The 23,472-nt window shown below is 42.8% G+C and overlaps 1 protein-coding gene across 5 annotated transcripts in view; it reads left to right on the top strand.

Moving 5' to 3' along the window:
- Positions 1 to 23,472, top strand: part of adamts3 (ADAM metallopeptidase with thrombospondin type 1 motif, 3) — a 137,856-nt gene that overhangs the window by 69,953 nt on the left and 44,431 nt on the right. For all 5 annotated transcript variants that reach the window (XM_076891210.1, XM_076891208.1, XM_076891209.1 and 2 more), the window contains exons 6-9: positions 7,093 to 7,176; positions 7,542 to 7,698; positions 15,473 to 15,578; positions 22,199 to 22,342. In XM_076891210.1, coding sequence (XP_076747325.1) covers positions 7,093 to 7,176; positions 7,542 to 7,698; positions 15,473 to 15,578; positions 22,199 to 22,342 — 491 coding nt within the window. The remainder of the gene's footprint in view (positions 1 to 7,092; positions 7,177 to 7,541; positions 7,699 to 15,472; positions 15,579 to 22,198; positions 22,343 to 23,472) is intronic.

The following is a 23,472-nucleotide window of genomic DNA, read 5'->3' as shown; positions in this document are numbered from 1 at the left end:
TCTTACCTCTTTCTCACTCGTTTCCTTTCATCTTCTTTCTTTTGTCTTCATGTCTCCGCTGCTCGTTTCCTCTCAGATTTCTCTCTTCAGTCTCCTCTCCTCTTCTTTGTTTCCATTGCTCTCCTCCTCCTCTTTGCCTGCTGCCAGTATAATCAGCATAAAGCACTGAGGCGATGGTCACCTACTCGATATGTCGGTCGACTTACATATTCAATAGTATGTGGGTTTTAAAAAAAAAAAGACAACCCAGGAACATTAATATGCTGCTGTAAAAATCTAAATTCATCTCGTTTTAGAAATCCAACCAGCTTCTGGCTGCAGTGAGATTCAGCACCTGTGTTGTGTGATAAGGCCCAGCTCACAGTAAGCAAACTGGTTTATCCAGAGTAGTTGGACAGGGATGAGGTCAGGACTCGGTGGGAACTGGTCAAGGTCTTCGACACCAAAATGGGAGAACTGTTTTTTATGGGACTGGTTTTGTACACAGATGCTCAACAGATGCAGTATCATCATCCATGTTGGTAAAAAAAGAGCTCTAAAATATTTTTCTTAACTGTAAATAACGCAAATCAGCATTAGAACAAACACATGGACACGGTCTCTGTGCAGATGTAGAACAGGTGATGTCAAAAAGCAAACTAAAGGTGCATCTATAGATAAAAAAATGGGATATATAATTTTATCTCTATATATAAATAGGTGGGAATGTCCTGTAGTTATGTCTGAAGCATGCGGTTGTCCTTACCTGGAATAGACGAGTAACCTGACCTGTCAAGTGGGTCCTCCACCTTTCACCCACTCCCTGCTGACTTATGCAGGTGCTCTGTGCTGAAGTCTAGTTCAATACGGAGCACCTATAGCATGGCTGTGTAAAAGGAAGAGATGGACATCCTGGTTGTGATGGAAATTGAGTAAGTGAGTGTATGCCAAATGAAATTCGAGAGCGATAAGCAGGACTGTGTGATTATGGCCAAAATTTCATCGCTGTTGTTTTGATCAGTGTTGAGGGAAGGATTTTTCATAAGGTGTTGTTATAGCAGTGTCATGTAAACCAAGCGCTGCTTTCACATCTTCCCATTTCCCACCTTTGCATTGAGCTACATTCCTGTTAATTAACCCTTCTTTGCAGACAAATCAGGTGTTTATTCACTTCATCCAAGTTCATCTCCCAGAAGCAGAAACCTCATTCACTCCCTTCATTGTACCAGCGTGATGAGACTAAAGCGCTACAGCTGTGAGAGCCCTCTCTGTTTCCCCACCACTGCTTTTTCCACTTATAACACATCTTTTGTCTAATGTGTCGAACATTTTTTCTGAAGCCTTGTGTGTTTATTGGACATCTATCTTTAAGTGTGACTGTGTTGGTGAGTTCAGCCCATCTTTGTGATCTGGATGGATGCAGTGATACGCTGGATGTGTCACATTACACTGTTTTTCTTGGCCTGCATGCATTAGTTGTGCTGCAGTTTGTGTTGTGTTTTCAGGCAGACAAACGTGTTCGTCATGTTGCTTTGTGGTGACACAACCCTACAGGATTCTTTGCATATGATTTCTTCAGCTCTTCAGCTTTTGCATTGCTAGACTTTTGATTTTTGTTTTTAATGTAGTGTTGTGCATCCACGTGGTGTGGGCGACAGCCACATACACAAACAGAAACACCATCCAGTGGTGATTTAGGGCTTGAGTCACTCTTGGTGAAGCATGCTTATTCAATATCACTCAATGTTCATTTAATTGCAAGAAGCCAAAAATTATGAATGAGATTAAAATGTGACTAATCGTGCAGCCCCAGTGACAGCATACGATGAGATGAAGTGAGTCCTGCTGCATCTATGTGGAGGAAGCTGTTAGGAAGTCATAGCGCTGGGATGAGTCTTTGAGAGCGAGCAGCTCAGTGTGTTGGATCACATATGGTGTGATTTCAGCTCTCCCTGAAGGAGAGGCTCACAGTGCAGCTACTGCAAGCAAAGCAAAGCTGCTTTGCTAGTAGATACACATTCAGGATCAGCAGCATTTATCTGTCTTCATTTCGAAGCTCCCATCTGTGATGCGGCTCACATTCACCTAGACTGTTATTCATAAAGTCCCAAGGAGTGACAAATGCAAAGGAGCAGCAGGGAGTGGTCCTGCTCGTCCAGCGCTGCATCGCCTCAAGAAGTCGACAAAGCAAAAAGGATGCTCTGGGGACAGTTTAACGTGATGATACGCTGCCGGGAAATGTTTTTCTCCACCTCTTCTGTCCTGAGTGGAGAGCACTGACTTATTGTGTAATGTGGCAGATGAGCTCAGTGAGAAATCACTGGCCCAAAGAAAATGAGGCCCACTGCCTGTGACTTTGGTCCTCATGCTCTGCTAATTGGCACTTCTCATGTAACATGTCAGAGAGAAAGATGGCAAGATGTTGACCTGTTCACTGATTCGATTGACTGCACGGTGAGCACCAATCAGTTGGTGACAAAACAACAGCGGTGAAAGCTGCATGATGGGCACGTGCAGAGTTTGTTCAGTAACATGTATGTTCTTTTTCCAGTTGTCATGTTACACGAGAAGTGCTCTGCGAAATTAAGATTACCATCAATATTTTAGAAAAATGTATTTTAATTGCATTTCTCTGGCATAATCCAAACACGTGCAGTTGGTGCAGATAGGTTAACTGGTAACTCTAAACTGCACATAGGGATAGGCTCCACCCCCCCGTGACGCACATAAGGATCACGGGAGGTGGTGAAAATAAATGGTAATTCCAGGAGGTGAAACTCTTTGGTCAGTTTGTATTTGGATAAAGTAGTGAGTGAAATTATTTGTCTGCACCTTGTGTTTGTACCTAAAATCAGACACTCGAGGCAGGAACGGCCGTTTATTTAGGCTGCACGAAAAATACAAACAAAAGGCAGAAGAACAAGGACGAGAACCAACCTGAGAACTGAAATACTAAACACTACGGACGTAGAACCTTAAGCATCGAAAAACCTGAACATGACCCGAAATGAACAGACGACCTCCGTGTGTGGCAGCATGTTACAGCAGCTCTTACTCTTACTCTTACTTATTTCCCCTTTGTTTTCTCGTAACTTTTAAATTAAGTCTTAGAGATGTCTCTCTTATGTGCAATATTGTGCAATACTGTCCGATGCAACATAGTATGTTATTCTGTTTTATCTCATTCTTTTCTATTGTTTTTCTTAATTTTTGCTGCTTGTAACTTTTTTTCGTGACCCAAATAATTTCCCACAATAAAACCTTACACTACGCTACGCTACACTACGCTACACTACGCTACACTACACTACACTACGCTACACTACGCTACACAGGGTCATTAGAAGAAGCGGAAACAGACGGGAACACAGCTGGGACGAATCAGACATAGTGACACAGGGGAAGCAAAACTAAACCCCCTGAACCTGGGACGAGCGACTGTCAAAATAAAACAGGAAACACACTAAGATGCAGGCTAAGACACGCGGGCTTGACCCAGGGACCGAGGGGAAGAAACTGAGGAAGGGAGACACACACAAAGGACGAGGAGACGGAGACACAGATAAGACTACAGACTCACAGACACGAGAGGAATTTCACATACAGGAAACCATGAACTGGAAATATAAGCAAACTCATTAAAATCTCAAGAACACAATGAACTCAAAATGCTGACAGTTTCCCTGCCATCAAGTTTGTTAGCATCCGCTGCAATGAAAGCAGAATTTAGCATTTTAGAGAACACACTTAGTGTATTGACACTGTAGATAAACTTTTAAGTGGTACCTTTTTTCCTCAGGGGGGTCATCACACCAGACTAGTAAAAATGTTTGTCAGGTGTCCTGGTGCTGGGATTAGCGCTAGAGTTCGCTGGCTCGTGATGAATTTGTCCTGTTTGTGAGTCACGTGTTATTTGGGTTTTGTCCCTCTGTTGTGCAGCCAAGCAGTGACAAATCCTTTCTCCTAATTGTGAATTGGGGACCTTCCTTGTGCCAGCAGAATCGAATATTCACGACAGTATGGAAACATGAGCTTAGTCACAACACGTTGACTTCATTCCTGCTGTGAACTCCTGCAGACGTGATTCACTCTCCTGTCCACTTTTTGTTTTCGCCTGGATCCAGACGTGAGAGTCAGACCGGAACAATTTGACAGTTTTGTCTGTGTCAGAATATTTTTGTTGTTTGAAGTGAACTGCTTAAATATGCATGTGGCACCTGTTCAGATGGATTTATTTTAAGTAACTGGACCCAGTGGCTTCCATTGCTCAGTGTGTTTCAGCACACAGCGATCGTTTATATATAGATATTTAGGAAAACTGTGCAAAACGCTTTAATTACTCTCCAATATTGCACCTTCTCCTCGTTTTTCTCCTCCCTGCCTCGATGCCACAGGAGAGGAGGAGATGCTGTGTAGTCGGTACTATGATCATGACACGTTGGTGTTGGTGGTGATGCGGGGCTAATTATATTTACCACAAAACATTCAGTGGTTGTGGAAAATCACCATTCATATTTACACTCACGGCCACTTCGTTAGTTACACCTTGCTAATACTTGCATTTCACCTTCAGTACGTCCTTAATCCTTCATGGCACAGATTCAACAAGGTGCTCAAAACATTCCTCAGAGAATCTGGACGATATTGATGTGCTAGCATCAGCCAGATGCTGCTCCAGATCTGCAGATCCCTCTATCCCATCTCAAAGGTGCCGAACGTCATCATGTTCAAGATACCAGCTTGAGATAATTTGAGCTTTGTGACGCGGTGCATTACAACCATGTTAGATGGTACATCATAAAGGGATGGACACAGTCAATACTCCATACAGGCCGTGTCCTTTAACAATTCCCAGTTGGTACTAAGGGGTCCAAAATATGCTAAGAAAACATCCCTGACATTATATCTAAAGGCCTGAACCATCGATACGCGGCAGAGCGGCTGAATGCTTTCTTGTTGTTTACGCCAAAACTGTGAGCCTACATGTCACAGTAGAAATCAAGACTCATGAAATCGGGCACAATTTTCTAAACCTCTGCTGCCCAGTTTTGGTGAGCCAGCTGTTTCCTGGTCTTTGCTGACAGGAGTGGCCCCTGGTACAGTGCCGTGCACTCAGAGATGAATGCACAACACATCAAACCACATTATTGTTAATAAGTGGTTTTTGAGTTGCTGTTTCCTTCCTATTAAGCCAAAAACAGCCGGCCCCGTTCGGCCTTGACGTCTGGCATCAATAAAACATTTTCACCCAGAGAGCTGCTGCTCGCTGGATATCTTCTTGTTTTGAACTGCTCCCTATAAACCCAGAGATGTTTTTGTTGGATCAGCAGATCAGCAGTTTCTCAAATACTCAGACCAGCACCAATCATGCCATGTTCAAAGTCACTGAAATCACCTTTCTTCCTCATTCTGATGCTCAGTTTGACCTTCATGTTGTTTCGATCATGTCTACATGCCCAAAGGCCCTGAGTTGATGCCGTGTGATTGGCTAATTAGATATTTGGGTAAATAAGCAGTTGAGGACATGTGTAGTGAAGTGGACAGTGAGTGTATGTTTTAGGAGTAAAAAAGACCCACTGTAGGAGGAGAAACGGGCACCTCTGAGTAATATTTACAGTAGATTTCTTGAATAAGGATTCGTTCACATTTTAGACAAATGGATGTATTTTAAATATTGGTGGTAAGTGTCCCTTAAATCTACCCCCATGATCCAATCTTCTTCATTTTCACACATTCGTTCTGGTCACCATCACAACTATGTAAACGGATCTTTTTTGCCATCTACAAATATGTTTGTAGTATCTAGTATACAAGTTTGAAAATGCAGAATGATTCTCATTAATATCAAAAGAATGACCACAGTAATTAAGTGCACAGAGTTGGCTTTGTTCAGCAGAGGAAGTGTGCTTGCTGCAGCTGCTTCCATTCATAGGTGACCGTCACTGGCTCATTCATCTGCCGCTCAGTTTCCAGCCAAATAATAATGTCCGATTAAATGTTTTGCATGTGAACACTGTGGGCTTGACAATCTCACACTTCTCACTATTATGACCCAATCAAAGTGCACGGGACGTCAGAACATCAAAATCCTCCTTCAAAGCACCAATACATGCATATGGCCCCCAAAGTCAATCGAAACTGGCAATTTGTGTCACGCGTGGCATCATGTCATATATTCAGCATTAAATTAATTGCATAACATGTATGCATAAGTGGGACAGGACTATAATGACTTTAAATTAAAGGAAAATGGGTGGTGGACTGTCACAGTGTCCTCTGCTAACTGTAGCTCTGCAGCTATCAAGCAGTCCTGCAAAGTCTTCATGCATTAATATTGTAAAACGTAACTGTCTTTGCTATTCACGCCTCATGAGGATAAGTGAACATGGATATAATTTAAACAGGAAATGCATTTGTGCATTTTTGATATCTCACACACCTGCAGATACGGAGGAGATGCGATGCCTTTGTCTGAACAAACATGCATGTCTGCAGATGATAATGGTGTTGACTGCTAAAATAGAAAGCTTGTGTGCACAAGTCTCACTTCACTGTTTCATTCAGATTCAAATCGATAGAAAACATTAGTCAGGCTGCCTGTGGAGAGTCCTTCACCAGCCTGCTTCACTGACTCATTCGCTTCTCTTTACATTACTTCCGAGGCTGCAGGAAACCAAGACGGGTTGAATACTAAACGACTTTGTCACGTGCTCAGTGCTTGGTTTCTCCGGAGCTCTTTACAGGAAATCATTCCCATGAAGAGTTGAGTTTTTATCTATCTAAATACAGAGACAACATGCATAAGCACATTTCCATATCAAGTCATAATCTCTCTTTTAATGACTAGTAGCGGCTGTGCAGGCTGAAGGCACCATCATATCCAAAGCGTGATGTTTTTGTTTCTTGCAAATATCAAAACTAAGATAACAAGCTGCTCCCTCCTATTGTTCATATTATTCATATTTACCTGGTCTCTTTGATTACAGACGTTCGTGGAGGGAGTCGTGAGGAATAACCTGTTTCACTCTAATGAGTCGGATTTAGAACTGAGATTTACCTTAAATTTCAGATTTCCGATTCCTTAAAAGTGTTGTTTGTTCCCCTGCACCTCAGGTGAATGAGATTTACCATGACGAGTCTCTGGGAGTCCACATCAACGTGGTTCTGGTCAGGATGATTATGCTGGGGTATGCCAAGGTGAGTCCCCGCGTCCTTTTCCGTTGCTTTTTTTTAATTCTTAAACTTCTTTTTGCAGGTGACATTCCCTTTTATGACAGAGGAGTGAAATAGAGATGAAAATGTGTGCAGACTGCAGAGGTCACCTAGTCTAACTCACTTTTACACACAGTGTCAAAACGCACATTTCCATTTGCTCGCTGTAATCAGCAGTGGCACTTAGGTGATTTATGTTCGCCACGACTCCTTCAGCTCGCTATCCTCTCGTTTTCAGCCCAGGGCTTCCACATACTATTCCTGCTTCACAGTCTGAGTAATTACAGGCTGCTGCCAGAGTACCAACATGTTCATTTGCATCTGCATTTCTCTCTCCTTTTTCCTCTCAGTCCATCAGCCTCATTGAGAGAGGCAACCCATCGCGGAGCCTGGAGAACGTGTGCCGCTGGGCCTTTGTGCAGCAGAAAGGCGATCCCGATCACGCCGAACACCACGACCACGCAATTTTCCTCACTCGCCAAGGCTTCGGCCCCACAGGGATGCAGGGTAAGGCCCCGGAGGGAGATTACCCGTCACGATACACACCAGTCAGCTTTCTGTGTTGCAAAATGTGCAACTTGTCAGTGAGAGCAGAAAAAAAAGTTTTGAAGCGTTCGTTCTGCAAATTCAACATTTAGGAAACACGTCTTACGTGTGAATTCACTCCAGATTCTCTGTTTGTGCCCCAGTTGCTTGAGTTAAATTGACTGAAATGATTCACAAAGAGGCACCGAGAAGAGAAAACAATGAAAAGCCTCGTTATTACTGCTATGACGCACAGAAAGGGTGGACTCTCCCTTTGTGCTACTTTTTTGGCACTTTTACTCTTGTTGCTGAGGCTGATTTGAAAGACGGGGGGGGGGAAGCAATTTCCAGTGTCTGCCAGATATCGACTTCTCCTCCCTCCTTTTATTTTCTCTATAGCAGCCAAACTTCAGCAGTGAAAGCAGCCAAATGCCCAAAGTCAGCACTATTAAAAGCCTCCACTTGCTGTATTCTTCGTTTATTTGCTACAGAAGCTGCAGCAGACGTTTTATTTGCAAGTGAATGCAACGGCAGAGACATTTGGTCTGCGCTTGATTGTGGAAATGTGTTATAGATTCATATGTAAGGACGGCTCTCTTTAATGGTTTCACTGATTCTGTCAGTCAGGTGCTGATCACAGCACACTGCATGCTCAGGTTAGATGCTCTGTTTCGTCCTTCTGCATCCTGATGTGCTCCCATCTTTACTGTCCGTGTATTTTGCTTTTCGTATTCGTTTGTACGCTGTTATGTCAGGCTGCTGATTTAGCAGCTGTTTCTTGGTCAGGACATGCTCACAAAAGACATTTTAAATCTCAACACTTTCCTGGTCGAACAAAGTTAAATCTATTTGCACCTTTTATGGTGCTGGAAGAAAGGCTGGTGCCAACCCAGCTTTCCAGTTGTAGGGAGAGACGGCGTTGTTAGGCGAGTGGAGGCGATCTTAGTGCTGTTAGGTCTTGGAGTAGGTCTTTGAGGATGAGCTGCAGGAGGCGTGTCACGGGAAGTCCATCGATACATCGATGTGGAGCCGATGGTAGCGAAGCTTTGCAGGTTAAAATTCCACATATCTAAGTAGAATAGAAGTGAATTAAATATACACTTGCTACACTAGGCTACAAATCACACATGAAATTATTATTTTTCATCTTTTCTGACTATTTTTTCACTAGCTTTGCATTTGACTAGAGTCCGTGTCAGTACTGGTGCATGAGGCGATACCTGCACCCAGAGGCTGCACAGGTCGTCCAAAGGGAGCAAAGAGTGAAGACAGAGGAGATGATCCAACCAAAGCGTGCTGTTGCTCACTGGGAAACAGTTATTGATAAGCTGTGTTTTATGTTCAGGCCAAAGATTTATCCATTATATTGGAACAAGCATTAGACTAAATAAAAAACTCGCACTGTATGCCCACAGTGTGACAGGAAGCTGTCTCCCTCACAGGGATGAGAGCTCGTGCTGTTAACAGCAGGCGGTCTCTGTTGGTGCAGGCGGTCCGATCAGGCCTCCCCGACTTGATTGTTGCTGTTTATTTGAGTTCTTCTCTCTGTAGCAGGAAGCTGTGAGATTCATTCATCTGGGATCTAACAGGAATTTATGAGCAAAATAAGCGAATATATTCTCTGGTGGGGTTTGGCAGTTTCACCTTTGGTGCACAGTTTTTACTTTGCTCAGCTTAGCCCTGGGCCATGACAGTGCATGTTTTTGCATTTGACACCTCAAATGAGGGCAAGACTGGAGTGCAACATATCAGACACACTGTGAGTGAATATTTCCAATAGACACGGCACAACCACAGGATGAACCTGCCCTGTATAGTGTGGGACCTGTTTAGGTCTCCTGCAGGGTCGGGTCCCTTTTAAAGCTTAATATGCTGCTGCTCCCTGTCTGTAGCCCACTCTGTGGATAACGACCCTGTTAGTGGGTTTAAGTCCATGTTTCTCCATCCATCAAAGCTCAGATCTGATGTTTTCTTTCCAGTACTGAGGGCGCTGGTGTGGGTGGGTGAAGAACTGTGACTACTGCTGGATAATTCCAGACCTGATGGTGTCCAATTACACTCCCAGTCTCGTGGGCTCATCTGTTCACACAGGATGTGTTTGTTTTGTTCGCCATATTCTCTGTCGGTCTTCTTTGTGAGCAGCATTCTCCTCCTGGAATAGCAGGAAGCTTAGATTCACCTTACGGGTGTGATGATTTACGTCTTTGGAGCTGGAGTTCAGCAGCAGTGCATCTTTTCTGGGCTTCTGTTTGGAAGTTGTTGAGCGGTATTAAAATCCAGTCCTCGTGCAAACTTTTGGCCACTTAGCTTGAATATTTCTGTCCAATTTTTCAGTGAATACTTTGAAAACAATTAATTTCCCTCATGTTCTGTTTGGTCAGTTGTCTTTTTCTTTGCATTGAGTTCTTCAGCACAAAAGACCAGCAGCCAAAAACGGATCACTTGCGATGTTTGTGGTTACTGCACTGACTCCGAGCATCAACACTGTCAGCTTTAAGCCGTTCTCTGGTTGGTCTTTCTTTGCTGTTCTGAGTTATTTCAGTTATTCATGCTCCGTTAGTTCTTTAACATCAGATCAGATTGATGACTGAATGAACTGCTCCCTTCGAGTGGATCTGTAACCTTTTCACATTCATTTAATTAACATATTAGTCTCACTCACAAGACAGATTACTCAAAGGTTTTTAACTAAAAGTTTTCTCAGGTCCTTCTAAACCTAAGCTTTACTGGCTCACCTCTGGGAGCCTGAACGTTACCGTACAAGCTTCAGCATTCAGAGCCCTGAAACCTTAACCCCGACTCTGATCTCTCTGTGGGCTTCCTCTGAAAACAAGAGACACACAGTTATAATAAAGTCACTTGGAAAGATGGAAACAGCCGATCTGGACTCTCGGTGAAGGCTAAATAGTTTGTATAAATGTTATAAATTACTTCCCCCACTTTTGCAATAAATCTCAGGTGAGATGTGGGTTAATGTTGTTTTCCCCAAATGGGTGACTGAATGAGGGTAACATTTAAACAATTCTTGGGAGAAATGAAACAGAAGGAAACGTATAGAAAAGTTAATTATGAAATATAGTTGCAAGTGAAATAAAACAAACCTCCCTGCAGCCTGAGTGCTGCACAGATGAAGCAGCACTTCAGGATTTACCAGTCCTCCCAGCATTTGGACTCCGGCAATTACCAGGTAGAAGTGGCTGCAACCAGTCGTCTGCTGCTTTCACACAACAGCACACACACACATGCCTCTTTTTCTCCGGCATAAAGTAGAGAGAGTGTCAAAATACAGAAAGTCAGTGTGATGTAGTCGAGCTCAAGGTGTGAGGACTCCACTTAGAGTGTGAAGCAATCTCCATCCTGAGCTGGAAGTGGAATTTCAGTTTAATTGGATCTGAGTTATCCTTCAGTCCATTACAGCCTAAAATCAGAGATGTGAGTCGAGCTACATGGACACAATCTGTAAGAGCCTCACTCATCTGAGCAGGATTATTGTGTGTGCTGATTGTGCCACAGCTTCGATGATACTGGGTTTGTTGTTGTGTAGAAGAATTCATTAACTCTAAGCCTCGTGGCTATACTTGCTATCAAGACAGGAGAACATTAACTGGTATGGTTGGTGACGTAAGCCCCGCCCTCTCTTCAACGATGGTCGCTGACAGTGGATGTAGATGGCTTCTTTCACCCCGCTTTGAAACCATCTGTCCAAAATGTGAGCGGTGGCATTCACAGACATGTGACCTCTGTTACTAGTCCATGCCAGTACTTGTCATGGAGCTTAGGTTGGAGTCACTTCTGTGATTATCACGAAGTTCACCCGGACGTATCAAATGCATGAACGCCAGTGTTGTGCAGATGAAAGAAGGCAGTTCCAAAGACGTGTCTTATGTACAAAATGCACATTTCATTTTTCCTTACAGACCGATGTATTTGACAAACACTCGGAGATTCTTTCTTAATGGTCAGCATGAGCAGAAATAATGAGCAGTCAAAGGTTTAAGAACGTCAGGAGAAAAGTGTTTGTTTATTTCTGAGCTTGATTTCCAATAAAACGCTGATCCCTCTCTATCCTCCTCACCGTATTTGTAATCCAGAGATTTCAGTTCAGCACTCGGGGGACCTGCAGCCATGGAAATGCCCGCAATGTCTGATTAAATAAAAACAAAGTGAGAGGAGTAATCGACAAAGCTGCTCTGGGTTCTGATTTAGATTTGATTTATATGCACAAAAAGAGAGGCCATTCTTAGAAAACAGCTTTGAGGGTCCACTTGACTTTAAGTGTTCATCAGGGGCAAAACAAAACAACAACAGCAGTTATTATTATTATTGTTTGAGTGCTAGCGCACACCCTGCCTCGGTGGCTCTGCTTGCATGCGTGCTCTCATTAAGTTTACCATGTTTGCTCACTCGCTCTTTCACAAGGAACAACTATGCTTCATGAGTTATTGCATTATTAATGCACCAACACTAATGAACAGCACATGATACAAACCCTAGCTGCTATCCTGTAGGACATGTTGCTAATGAATGTTCGCTGTCCTTTAGTTTGTCGCTGTAATAAAGCAATAAGTGGATGATGATGATGAAGGTCTACGCAATATTATTGTTGCCAGCGTGTTGAGGTTACCTGTGGTTAATGGCCTTGAAATGGTCCCGGACTGCTGGGAGTTCACCGACTTTCTAACGCGCTCATCTAAACCGTGACAGCTGGGCGAACGAGGAAGTGCTGGAACATTCACTCGGCCTATAAATCCTCTGCGGACTAAAGTGCACCACTACAATTCCCAAGGTAATCCCACCCTTGGGAGGGCATAACAGATGAAGAGTCAACTGTGCTGATCTGAAGTGGCACAGAGAGAGAGAGAGAGAGAGTGTGTGTGTGTGTGTGTGTGTGTGTGTGTGTGTCTCCCTCTTGGTACCACTGTTAAGAGTTAAACAAACAGCATGGGGAAATCCATCAGTCCGCAGGCAGGAATCTGATTTCGATTTAGAACCTAGTGTCGTAATGATCAGTGGGTACTTTTTAGCTTTCGGGCAGACCATCATATGTTCCAGCTGCACATTTGGGCCAAAATCTATATTTCCTAATGTCATTTCTTTCTTTGTGGTGCGAGGTTCACTTCCTGTAAATCAGTACTTGCAGTTTGGCTCCAAACAAAGTTCATGTCCTTCATGATGTTGCAGCTAAACTGGATGTGTAGACATTAAAACAATAAAAATAAGTAGAATATTTATTCTATTTTTGGCCCTGCTGGTCCTTCTCACTGCTGCTGCCTGTGGCTCCAGTTATTAGCAGTGACCATGTGATGTCAGTGCTTATAGCAGGAAGTCATGGAAAGGCAGCGATAATCGCCATTAATTATCCCCTAAGTCCCCTGCTGTCACTGTGCTGCTGTGTGTAATGTGTATTGTCTTTTGGCAGCAGTGGCAACTAGGGGTGCAACGATACACAAAATTCACGGTTCGGTTCGATACTTTGGTGTCACGGTTCGATATTTTTTCGATACAAAAAAATGTTCATGCATTTTTAATTTGTCATTTATTAAAATTATAAATATATATTTTAACTCAAAAGTACAGTTTTTAAATTTAACCCTAACCCTTGTGCGTGTTTTTTATTTTGACAGCGAATGCACACCTGCGGACCACTTATGTGCAGCCCTGGTTATTTAGCTCGTCATATTGCAGCCACAGAAATTCTTTTGTCCATGAAACCATAAAGCTGCACTTTCTTTTTGCCTTATAGTCTGATTTGTCATAACTTCTCCGTTTTGTGGTAAGCTTTTCTTTGGCTGTCACTTCTTCACCCTGACCTGTCTTATTTGGCTCAGCAGAACTGAAATGCTTTTACACGCACTCACATAAGCTCAGCGATTCTCTGCGCGATCAACCTCTCACATGTTTAAGCTGCGGGAGATTTCACTTGTCATGTTTGCATAGTAAGCTAACGATTAATAAGACGATGTCAGAGGAATTGGTGCACAAATTATCATCACTCACAGATCAGTGCTGTCGCTCTCTATACACAGTTCGCACGATTGCAAAGTGAAAGCAAAAAAACAAGCGCAAATTCAAACGCGACTTCAATATGTCACATATTGACAGTGGCTCACCGATGCCAATGACATAATTACCCAGCTACATTTCTGAAAGAATGCAAAAGCATTGACATATATTTTTCCTACAATAGCCCAACAGGCAGGGCAGAGATAGATTTTGGTAGCCGGACTGAAAAAATCACTAGCTCCGGGACGTCGGGCTAGCGATATTGCGAGCCCTGTATCTGATTGAGGAATCACTCATCTTTGGAAAAGAGAGTTTATTACAGAGAAATGGCTCTTTCCAAAATAAAAGCTATACTATCCGCTTCTTCTGGGCTATATTCTCAGCAGCATAAGGAGAATCATGTGCTAACAGCTGTCTAAATGACTCGGCTAAAGTTAGTAGCATGCTTGCTTTTTTTTGTCTGCTTCCACTTGTCTTTGCACTAGGATGATGTCGGCGTAAATGTGCAGTCATATTCGTTGTGTTCCCACTAGTGCTTTCAGGTTAATCTCGTTGAAATGACCTTAACGCCACAACACGGCAAATCTCTGTTAACGAGCTACCGCCGATCGCCCTGTGCATGGGGCTAGACGGCCAACACGTTAACGAGCTAACTGCGCTAGCACACTAGTTCACACCAATGTAATTGAGCATTGCGTGGCACATCCAACATACTGTTTTACTTTAGTCCATGACTCGCTTACCTTCAGGGTCATACCTCACATGAAAACCAAAATAGTTCCAAACGCCAGAACTGAATGAGGGTGGGGGAGGTCCATCTTGCAAGGAGAGCTTAACTTCTGTCTCGCTAGCTTGCCCTGCGCTCTTCCTTCTGACTATGCTGTCTGTGTTGAGCGCTCAGTGGATCTGCGCTGGACAGTGCAGCCTAGGCGGAGTAGTCGAACACAGATTCACTGAGCGCTCAACACAGACAGCATCGTCAGAAGGAAAATTGATAAAATAAATTACAAATGTTGTATTGTTCGATACATATGCGTACCGAACCGAAAGCACTGTATCGAACGGTTCAATATCGATACGAATATCGTTGCACCCCTAGTGGCAACACGTATCACTGATGTGCACACGTGACACACGTGACACGTTTAAACGTAGAGATGGGCCGAGATGCATACAGATCTGTCCTACATAAAGTATCCCTCCTCTGTATGTAAATGGCTCTACGTCTCACTCGAGCCCTCAGCACAGCATCATTTGTTGCACATATTTGCCACTTGTGGTCTCATAATGTCCATCCGTCTGTGCTTAATCACCGCACTGCTCCTTGGTTTGTGGTCAGCAGTCGAGATCTTGGATGATGTCGTTGTAGCTAAAACAAACTGCAGTTATAAAGTGAAAAGATTACAGATGAAAACATGTTTTGTTATTGTAGGAACTATGAAGATGACTCAGCATGATAAAGAAATGTTCATTGATAATATTTTTATTGTTCTCTTCTGGCAGATAATGCACAGTTAACTTTTTAAACATTACTTTTTGTTTTTGGTTATAAGATTAGCATTTCATCCTCACACAAAATTAGTTTTATTTCATAGAATAAATTTCCATTTTTAACTTGTTTAATTTTTTTTAATATACTTTTCCACACAACATTTTCCCCTGACGCCTTTCATTGAGATGCGAGGAGACGTTTTGTTTTCAGCGTCCTCATCTTTGTATTTGTTGTGGTAACATTCATCGTTTCTCCCGGCAGGTTACGCTCCGGTCACAGGAATGTGCCACCCAGTCCGGAGCTGCACCCTGAACCACGAAGACGGCTTCTCCTCCGCCTTTGTTGTGGCTCATGAGACCGGACACGTGTGAGTTCCTCGTTTTCATCTTTGGACATGCCAGAGGTTGTTTACTAAGCATGTGTCCATGAACTCAGCCCTTGTTCATTATCTTCTCCTTTTCTCCACATTTCCTGCAACATATGAAATAAGGATAAACAAACTCACATCAGCTGGAAGCATTAAAAAGTTATTAAAACCTGCCGTTCTCTGAAAGGCAGAATTAAGCACATATTGAGTAAATGCACAATAACAGACTGCACAGTGGATAAGCTGCGTTTAGCTTCATGTTGCTGGCTGGCTGAGTGTGGTTTGCTCATTAACGTGACACAGTGAGGGCCGTTTGGTTGGTGTGTCCAAATCACCTGGAATAGCTGCTTTGAAAAGTGGCGTTAATTTTATCGTAGCATCAATAAAGATTTTTTTTTGTCTGTGTAAACAAACCGACCAATCAAATGAAGCTGGAGCGCTGTAATGAAATCTCTGCACATTTCCAAATGTCCAAACTCTGAGTGTGGAGTTTAAAAACAAATGTAAAAAAATAGAGAAAGAAACTCACAACGTGGTCATTTTTGTAATTAATACTAAAATTATATATTGTGTGTGTGTGAGGGAGTGCATGCACATGCATATGCGTGTTTGTGGCTTCCAGAACAGTTGGTGTCTTACATGTAAGGTGTTTATGGGAGATTTGTAAATTGTAGCTACAGAAAATAGCCAAGGTCGCACCATCCCTGATGGCTCCTGTGCTGCTGAATGATAAATACTGATGAAAAGAAGTGGTGGGAAAAGATATTCTGGAAAAAGAAAAAAAGAAGGGCTGAAACAAAAGTCCTGTGGCGAATATCAAATTGGTCTTTATAATTTGTCATTTGTACACAAATCTTTTCTGAAACCCTAAACAAGTCACTTTTCTTTGTGATGCCTGAACCGAACAGAAGGTGAATATGAAGGTGAAAAGTCTGAGAAAGAGAGAAAACAGGCGTCTCAACCTAATATGTTACTGTTGAAAACTGCATGGCCCACCCACCTGTCAGCTAATGTAGAAATGCATTAGCCCATACTACCCTTCAGCAATGAGGAACGACCCCCCCTGAATGATAACTGTCTGCTACAGGCAGAGGAAACATTCAAACTCACCAACAACACCGACTCTGCACACACAGGAAACACTCCTCTGCAGCTTAAACATGCTTTCTTCCTGTAGTCTGCCGTTAAACAAGAGACATCTGAAACACAGTCTCTTGAATGTGTGAAGCCTAAACCTTCGGGTTAATATGCGCTGTAGTTTAATCCATGTGATATAGTCAGAGTTGAAGTCTTCACATGAGAGGTTGCAGTGCGGTGAAACTTGGACTACAGTGTGAAACAGAACACTGAGCAGGCTAATTTTCCACGTTCCTGCTCTTTCAAGCTGTTTCCACGTCTCCTGTGGAGCTTTTGTTGCGAGTTCTGAAATTTGAAATAAACGCAGCGGGAGAGACTGTCAACAAAGAGCAAATATTTGTCTGCCAGCTGGGTACAGAAACTGGTTCTGGAGTGGACTGAGTCCAGTTGGACAGGATAGAAAAAAGACGGTAGATTTAAGAGATTATCAGAAACGCTCAGAGCGATATATCAGTATTGTTGAAAAGCATCAGGTGATTTTACAGATGAAGCAGTCATGAGACGGGAGTTTGAAATGATCAATAACAAAGGTACATGATGCGGGTTTTGTTTGAACATATTAAGAATGAAAGGGAGACTGGATTATAGCGTGGAGAACGGAGGTATTCAGCAGGAACAGAAGCTTTTTGAAACCCAGCGCAGATGGCGAGGGTCCTTCACAATGAGATGTCCCAGGGCACAGCATGAAATCCTCCGACTGTGCAAACGAAGCAGGCCTAGTGAGCAGGGATGTCCGGGGATCGATAGATGCTCTGAGAAAATAAAACAGATTAAAGCAGTGTGGAAACCAGCAGCTGTGCAGTACACACCCACAGCTTTCTGGTTCTGAGAGAAGAGCCTAGAGGGCAAATAATGAGGTATTTAATTTACCGTCAAAGATTAATTCCCAATGGAGGGAAAAAATCAATTTAAACATGCTGAAAGCATCTGGAGCTGAAGAGAAGGGAACAGCAGCACGAGGCAGAGGCAGGATGATGGTGATCGCTGCTTTTTAAGCCCTACAGACTGTGCAAGGATCGGTATAGTCCTGAGATATATCACAGATATGCACATATCAATTAGGGGAAGATTTTTAAAAGCCTTTATAGACGGAGAAATGGTTTCAGCAATCGAGAGCTCCTTCAATGTTGATGTGGGCAGGAGAGGAGTGTTGAATGACAACCTTAAACCTTTGCTCACAAACTGTGAATTTATAGAAGTAAAGTACTTAAGCTTCTGAATGAACAAGTTTATATGTTGGCAGTATTTTAAAGTTGGTGCCTTGCTGCAGAAACCCAGGACCACCGGGGTGGTGGGTTTGAATCCACCATCTGTCCGTCGTTTCTGTGGACTCAGGTTAATTGGTGATTCTAAATTAGTTTTAGGTTTTGTGTCTCTCTGTGAGCGCTGTGGCAGAAACAGGAACCTGCCCAGGGTGCACCCCACCCTTATTGATCTGTGTGTGAGCATCGCTGCAGCAGTCCTTCCAATACACCTTCACAGTTGGAGCCTGGCTGTAGCTCAGGAGGTGGAGCAGGTCATTTACTAATTGGAAGGTTTGCGGTTTGGTCCCTGGCTTATCCAGGCTGGATGCCAGAGTATTCTTGGACAACATACTAACCTCAGTGTGAACGTTACAAAAAAATCACTTAGGCAGACAAAGCTGAGGAAAAAGTGCTCGTATAATGTCTGAGGGCTGAGGTAGAGCAGAGACGCACTATATAAGAATCAGTCCATTTACCATCAACACGCTGCTCTACTTTTAAAGTGGCCAGTGAGCTGTGGCCGTCCACTCTGAGCACCTCTGAAGGACATGCTTCATGTAATTAGAGGTGTGGAAACAGACTGGGCTCATTGAACATGCGCTCAGTTACAGTAAATGCTGGGCTTCATTATATCCTGCCTCCTCACTTCAGCTTCCATTCTGTGGCCCCGAACGACCTTAAAGTAGAAGGAACCCAAGAACATGAACTCAATTTATTTTAATTAACCTGTTTCCATAGTTCAGATGTCATGTACAGTAGTAGAGACATCGATGTTTCCAGCACCATTGGAGGTTTTTAGAAATGAAGCCTATTAGAATGCACACCCAGTATATCCTGCCACATCGAGTTTTTCCAGTAAAGTTTAGGCCAAGATCCTCAGAGGATGTTGCTGCGAAATAAGAAAGTAAGCATCAAGTCAAGTTTCTTAAAAAGGCGGGTGTGTTGCCGTCGACGATTACATCAGTCAGACTCAGTCTGCACATTGTGTTAAAATGAGACTGAGCGCATACGTCTGCTGCAACTCTGTCATTAACCTGTGCAAGATCCTGTGTGACGTGAGCTGTAGGTGACGAGCACACCGCTGTGCCTCTTCCCACACCTTTCCAATGACAATTTCTGCATCCTTTCAACACTAAACAATGCGGCAATCATTACCGCTTCCCTCAGCGGCTGACCATGTGAACAGGGTCACTGTGCAACAACTTCTGTCACTTTTGCATCTGCAAACAAGTGCTGCACCACGAATGCTTTGAGAGTGAGCGATTGTAACAGAGTTTGCGTCGTTGCCTGCACATGTATTCGGTGCAAAAGAGGGGCAGTGTTATGCAGAGATCATCACCCGGCGTTCAGGTCTGACCATTTAACTTCATTTGGTGTCAGGCGGGACAATAACGTACAGCATCATGATGTAAACGCAGCTACAGCTTTCAGTGAGTTGAATAAAATAGTAAACATGTGCCGTTCAGCTTCCAGCTACTAAATATCAGCTTTTGAGTTTAGTATTTTTTTATTTTGACACCTAGTTTCCAACTGCTGATGAAGAATGTGTGAAGTAAGCTCTGAAGAAGAACATATTTTCATCTCTAGTGACAGCTCTGTGTTAGGTGCTCTTTCTAACACCCTGAACAGGATTTTAGGATTCATCTGCAGTTACAAAAAATGGACTCTATATACTTTTATTTCCAGTTGTCATTGTCTCCCTCCTGTTTTCTGCCTCCTGCTGCACTGAAATAAAATTTTGCATTTAAAAGTTGCCCATAGATGGAAGGGTTGATTCCTGAGAGTTTCCGATCTAACCTGCCTGAATCATTGCTGATTTGCTCTGATTTGTTTGCCTCTTTGGTTTGATTTGTCTGAGACGGTGTGAAAGCTTTTCACTCGGAGTCTGACGCAAACCAAACAGCAGGAAATGTGGTTTTCAGTGTGGCTGCAGTCAGCTGTGTGAAGGCAAAGCAGACCATCACTGTCTGATGATGGATGTTTCACTTTAGCTAGAAGTCATAAAATGAACATTTCCTTCAGCTGTAAATGAACCTATCATGTGTATGTTAGGATGCTCACACGGTACCTGGGTTTATTTCTATTCTCTCTTAAAAAGAATTTCCACGATCTCCAAGTGTAACACATACTGATTTCCATTCATGGATCTAATACGGGACAGCTGCCAAAATCCATGTGCAAAAAGAACTAATCCAACAAACCCCTGCTCCAAAAAAGAGCTCAAAGAAAAGTACTTTCACAAAAAGACTGCACTGAAGTACAAGACTGAACATCACCAGTGGGAGTCCTGTCTCCTCTGATTAAAGGGAGAAACTAAAGCAGCAGGCCACGCCATCACTCGGTAAAGTTATCTGCGGTCACGGGATGAATGTAACAGACTCATCTAAACAGTAAGGACACAGGATTCAGCAGGTTCATTAGCACCAAGCATTATTTGCTTTGTACATATTATTTATGGAGTATGCTGTTTCTAGCGTTTGTGTTGGGTGGTTAGGTGGAGGTCATGGTGGTGCTGACATTTCCAGATGATCATCACAGAATTCTGACAGTGTGACACTGTCAGTTTGTTTCCATCTTTGAAAAGACCGAATCAGCTGATCCTCTCTCACTGTGTGAGCTGGGACCATCATTCTGGAGCCATGACCAAAGGAAGTCACATGTAACATACAATCAGCTGAAACCCGTTAAAGACACCAGGCTCTGTGCTCTATGCAAAACTACACGTGTAAAAATAAGCAATGGCATGTGATCATGTGATTTTTTTTTTTTTTTTAAAGCATTCATACTTACAAAAACATATCTCATCAGTTATGGTGGGCGTTACTGTGAACACTGAAGAAGCAGGTCTGTCTGATTTGGAACGTTTGAACTTGACTGGATTAAAGTACTAACACTCCTGTTATGTCAGATAAAAGTAAAAAGCTAAAAGCATGACTACGTTTGAAAGAATCATCGTTAATAGGATATTTTAAAGTCATGTGAGACGGTGGAGATGATAATAAAGATGTTGACACTGCAGCATTGCTGTGAATGTAAATGCGTCTGTAAGATGCCTCAGTTTCAGCAGATTTAAAGTACAATTCGCAAAAGCCGTGTGAATCTTTATTGTTTGGTTTGCTGTTAAAGGTTATTTTATAGCTCTGACTAGGGCTGCCACAAACGATTATTTTGATAGTCGACTAGTCACAGATTATTTTTGCGATTAGTCGACTAATCAGATCATCGTCCATTGGACGTAAAACGACAGCTTATTGCACCAGCAGCATCTGCTCTTATATAACTATCATTAGCTTACAGCTTGAAGTGTTTAAGGTCTGTGCTAACTAAAAATAAAGACAATATGATAGTTTATTAAATTTTAATGAAGTTTGCAGATTGTCTCGGTGAAGTTTAATAAACTCCTTGCTATCTAAAATATAACAGGACACTGGAGTAAATTCTCCAGCATCTCACACTTCTGATAATCAGCTGTCTGCTTGACGTTTATTCAGCTGTGTAAAAACTTTGATCTCAGCCAAACCGATTTACTCAGGAACAAATAAAATACTGAAAAAAGCCAAACAATAACATTTTTAAGTTATCTAAGTGACTCATATATCATGTTTAACCTGAGTAGCGAAAGATGGCGGTGGGTCTCGGGGCACTAGTGACCTAGCCCCCGGCTCGCTATCGAGCTAGTGGGTAACAGACGTCTCCGAAAACGTCGGAGCGCTTTTGAAAATATGTGGTGTCCTGATAAACTGAGCAGATATTTGAGGTTTACACAGCTACATTCTCGCCTGAACATATGTTAAACGTTTATTTTGTGACCCAGAAAGAATACTAAGAGTAATATTAAAACTAGCTAGCTGCCGCCATTGTTGGAAACTGCGCTATGAATTCTGGGACACTGCTGCTTCTTCTTCTTCTTCGGGGTTTAACGGCAGCTGGCATCCTTGTACATGCAGTGCTGCCATCTTCTGTTTCAGTCCGTTATTACACTCTTAAATCCTGCTACTTATTCCTGCGTCTTTTGGGATCTTACAAAGCTTCAAACGACTATTAAATCAGTCGTCGACGATTTTGATAGTCGACTAATCGTGACTAGTCGACTAATTGTGGCAGCCCTAGCTCTGACCTTTCCACTTGTTTTATGAATTGAAGTTGTAAAAAATAATGAAATCCTTGTCGTCGAGGTTTATCTTGTATTGCTGTTCTGCTGTTTTGTAATTTATGGTTTGTCTCTGCCTGTGAGAGCAGGTTGGGCATGGAGCACGATGGCCAAGGCAACCGCTGTGGGGACGAAACGGCGATGGGAAGCGTGATGGCCCCACTGGTGCAGGCGGCCTTCCATCGATACCACTGGTCAATGTGCAGCGGGCAGGAGCTGAAGCGATACATCCAGTGAGTTCATAAACCTGCACAGTACTCCGCATGGGTGCTGACAATCACGACTCCAGAGCTCCACCTGGGATGCGTAAAAAAAAAAAAAAAAAAGAATAAATCACAAAATATAAGAGTTAAGTTAAAATTGGGAAATGTTTTATTAAAAGCTTTATTAAACAACAACCTCCTCAGCTACATACATTTGCTCAGAGATTTTGGGGTGGATGAGTAAATAAATTCTCAGTAAGACCCGACAGTCGGATGCTGGAGCAGTGGGGTCAGACGCAGTTGTGATGTCCTGCAGCACAGACGGATGGATGGGAACGCCACCAAAATTAGGAGAATGAGTTTGGCACATCTTAATGTTCCTCCATAATTTTGACTCTTGGAAACGTATAAAGGAGACAAGCAGGCTGTTTGTTGGCGGTGCAGTGTCAGAAACGTCAAATCAATCACAGCCCAGTGAGCAAATTGCATTTTACAGCTCAGTAGCCAAACTATAAAGAGCTACATGGTTGCTCTATCTGCCCCATATTTCATACTCTGTTTGTCCTCAGCATGCATTCATCTTATTTAGTGTTGTCTACACTCACAACAACAGTAACGTCAGTGTATGTTATATCATAAGATAGAAAACCAGCAAGAAATATATGAAGAGGAAGCCAACGATCTGTGAGCAAGCACAACAAATCCTGTTTTAGAGTCAGAACAGGCAGGCTGAAGGTAATAACAGAATAATTAACCTAATTCATGCAGTGTGACAGAGAGGAGACCCCAGAATTTCCCCTAAAGCACCCCAATCTGTTGAGACACTTTATATTTAAAATATCTTATTATTTACAGCCAAGTGGCAACATGATGAAAATGTCTGGCTCCGCCCACCAGAATAATTGTCTTCTTTATGCTTCGTGTGTGTCGTCTGGTGTCCTGCTAATAACCGTATAACGTGTTAACCCGAGGACGTCTGAGCTTTGACACCAGCGTTGTTGGCCTGTGTTCAGTTCATAGACATGGATTTTTCTTCTTCTCTCTGTAACTGACAGGCAAAGCTTAGTGGAGCGTGGACACAAAATTATTGACAGAGCCTCAAAGAGGATGACAGTGGCAGCGAGCAATCAATCACCAAACAGTACCGCGATTTTTTTTCT

The sequence above is a fragment of the Maylandia zebra genome, linkage group LG12 (genome assembly GCF_041146795.1).
Source record: "Maylandia zebra isolate NMK-2024a linkage group LG12, Mzebra_GT3a, whole genome shotgun sequence".
NCBI classification, from domain to species: domain Eukaryota; kingdom Metazoa; phylum Chordata; class Actinopteri; order Cichliformes; family Cichlidae; genus Maylandia; species Maylandia zebra.
Note: the sequence above shows the minus strand (reverse complement) of the source record. Positions and strands in the feature narration are given on the sequence as shown.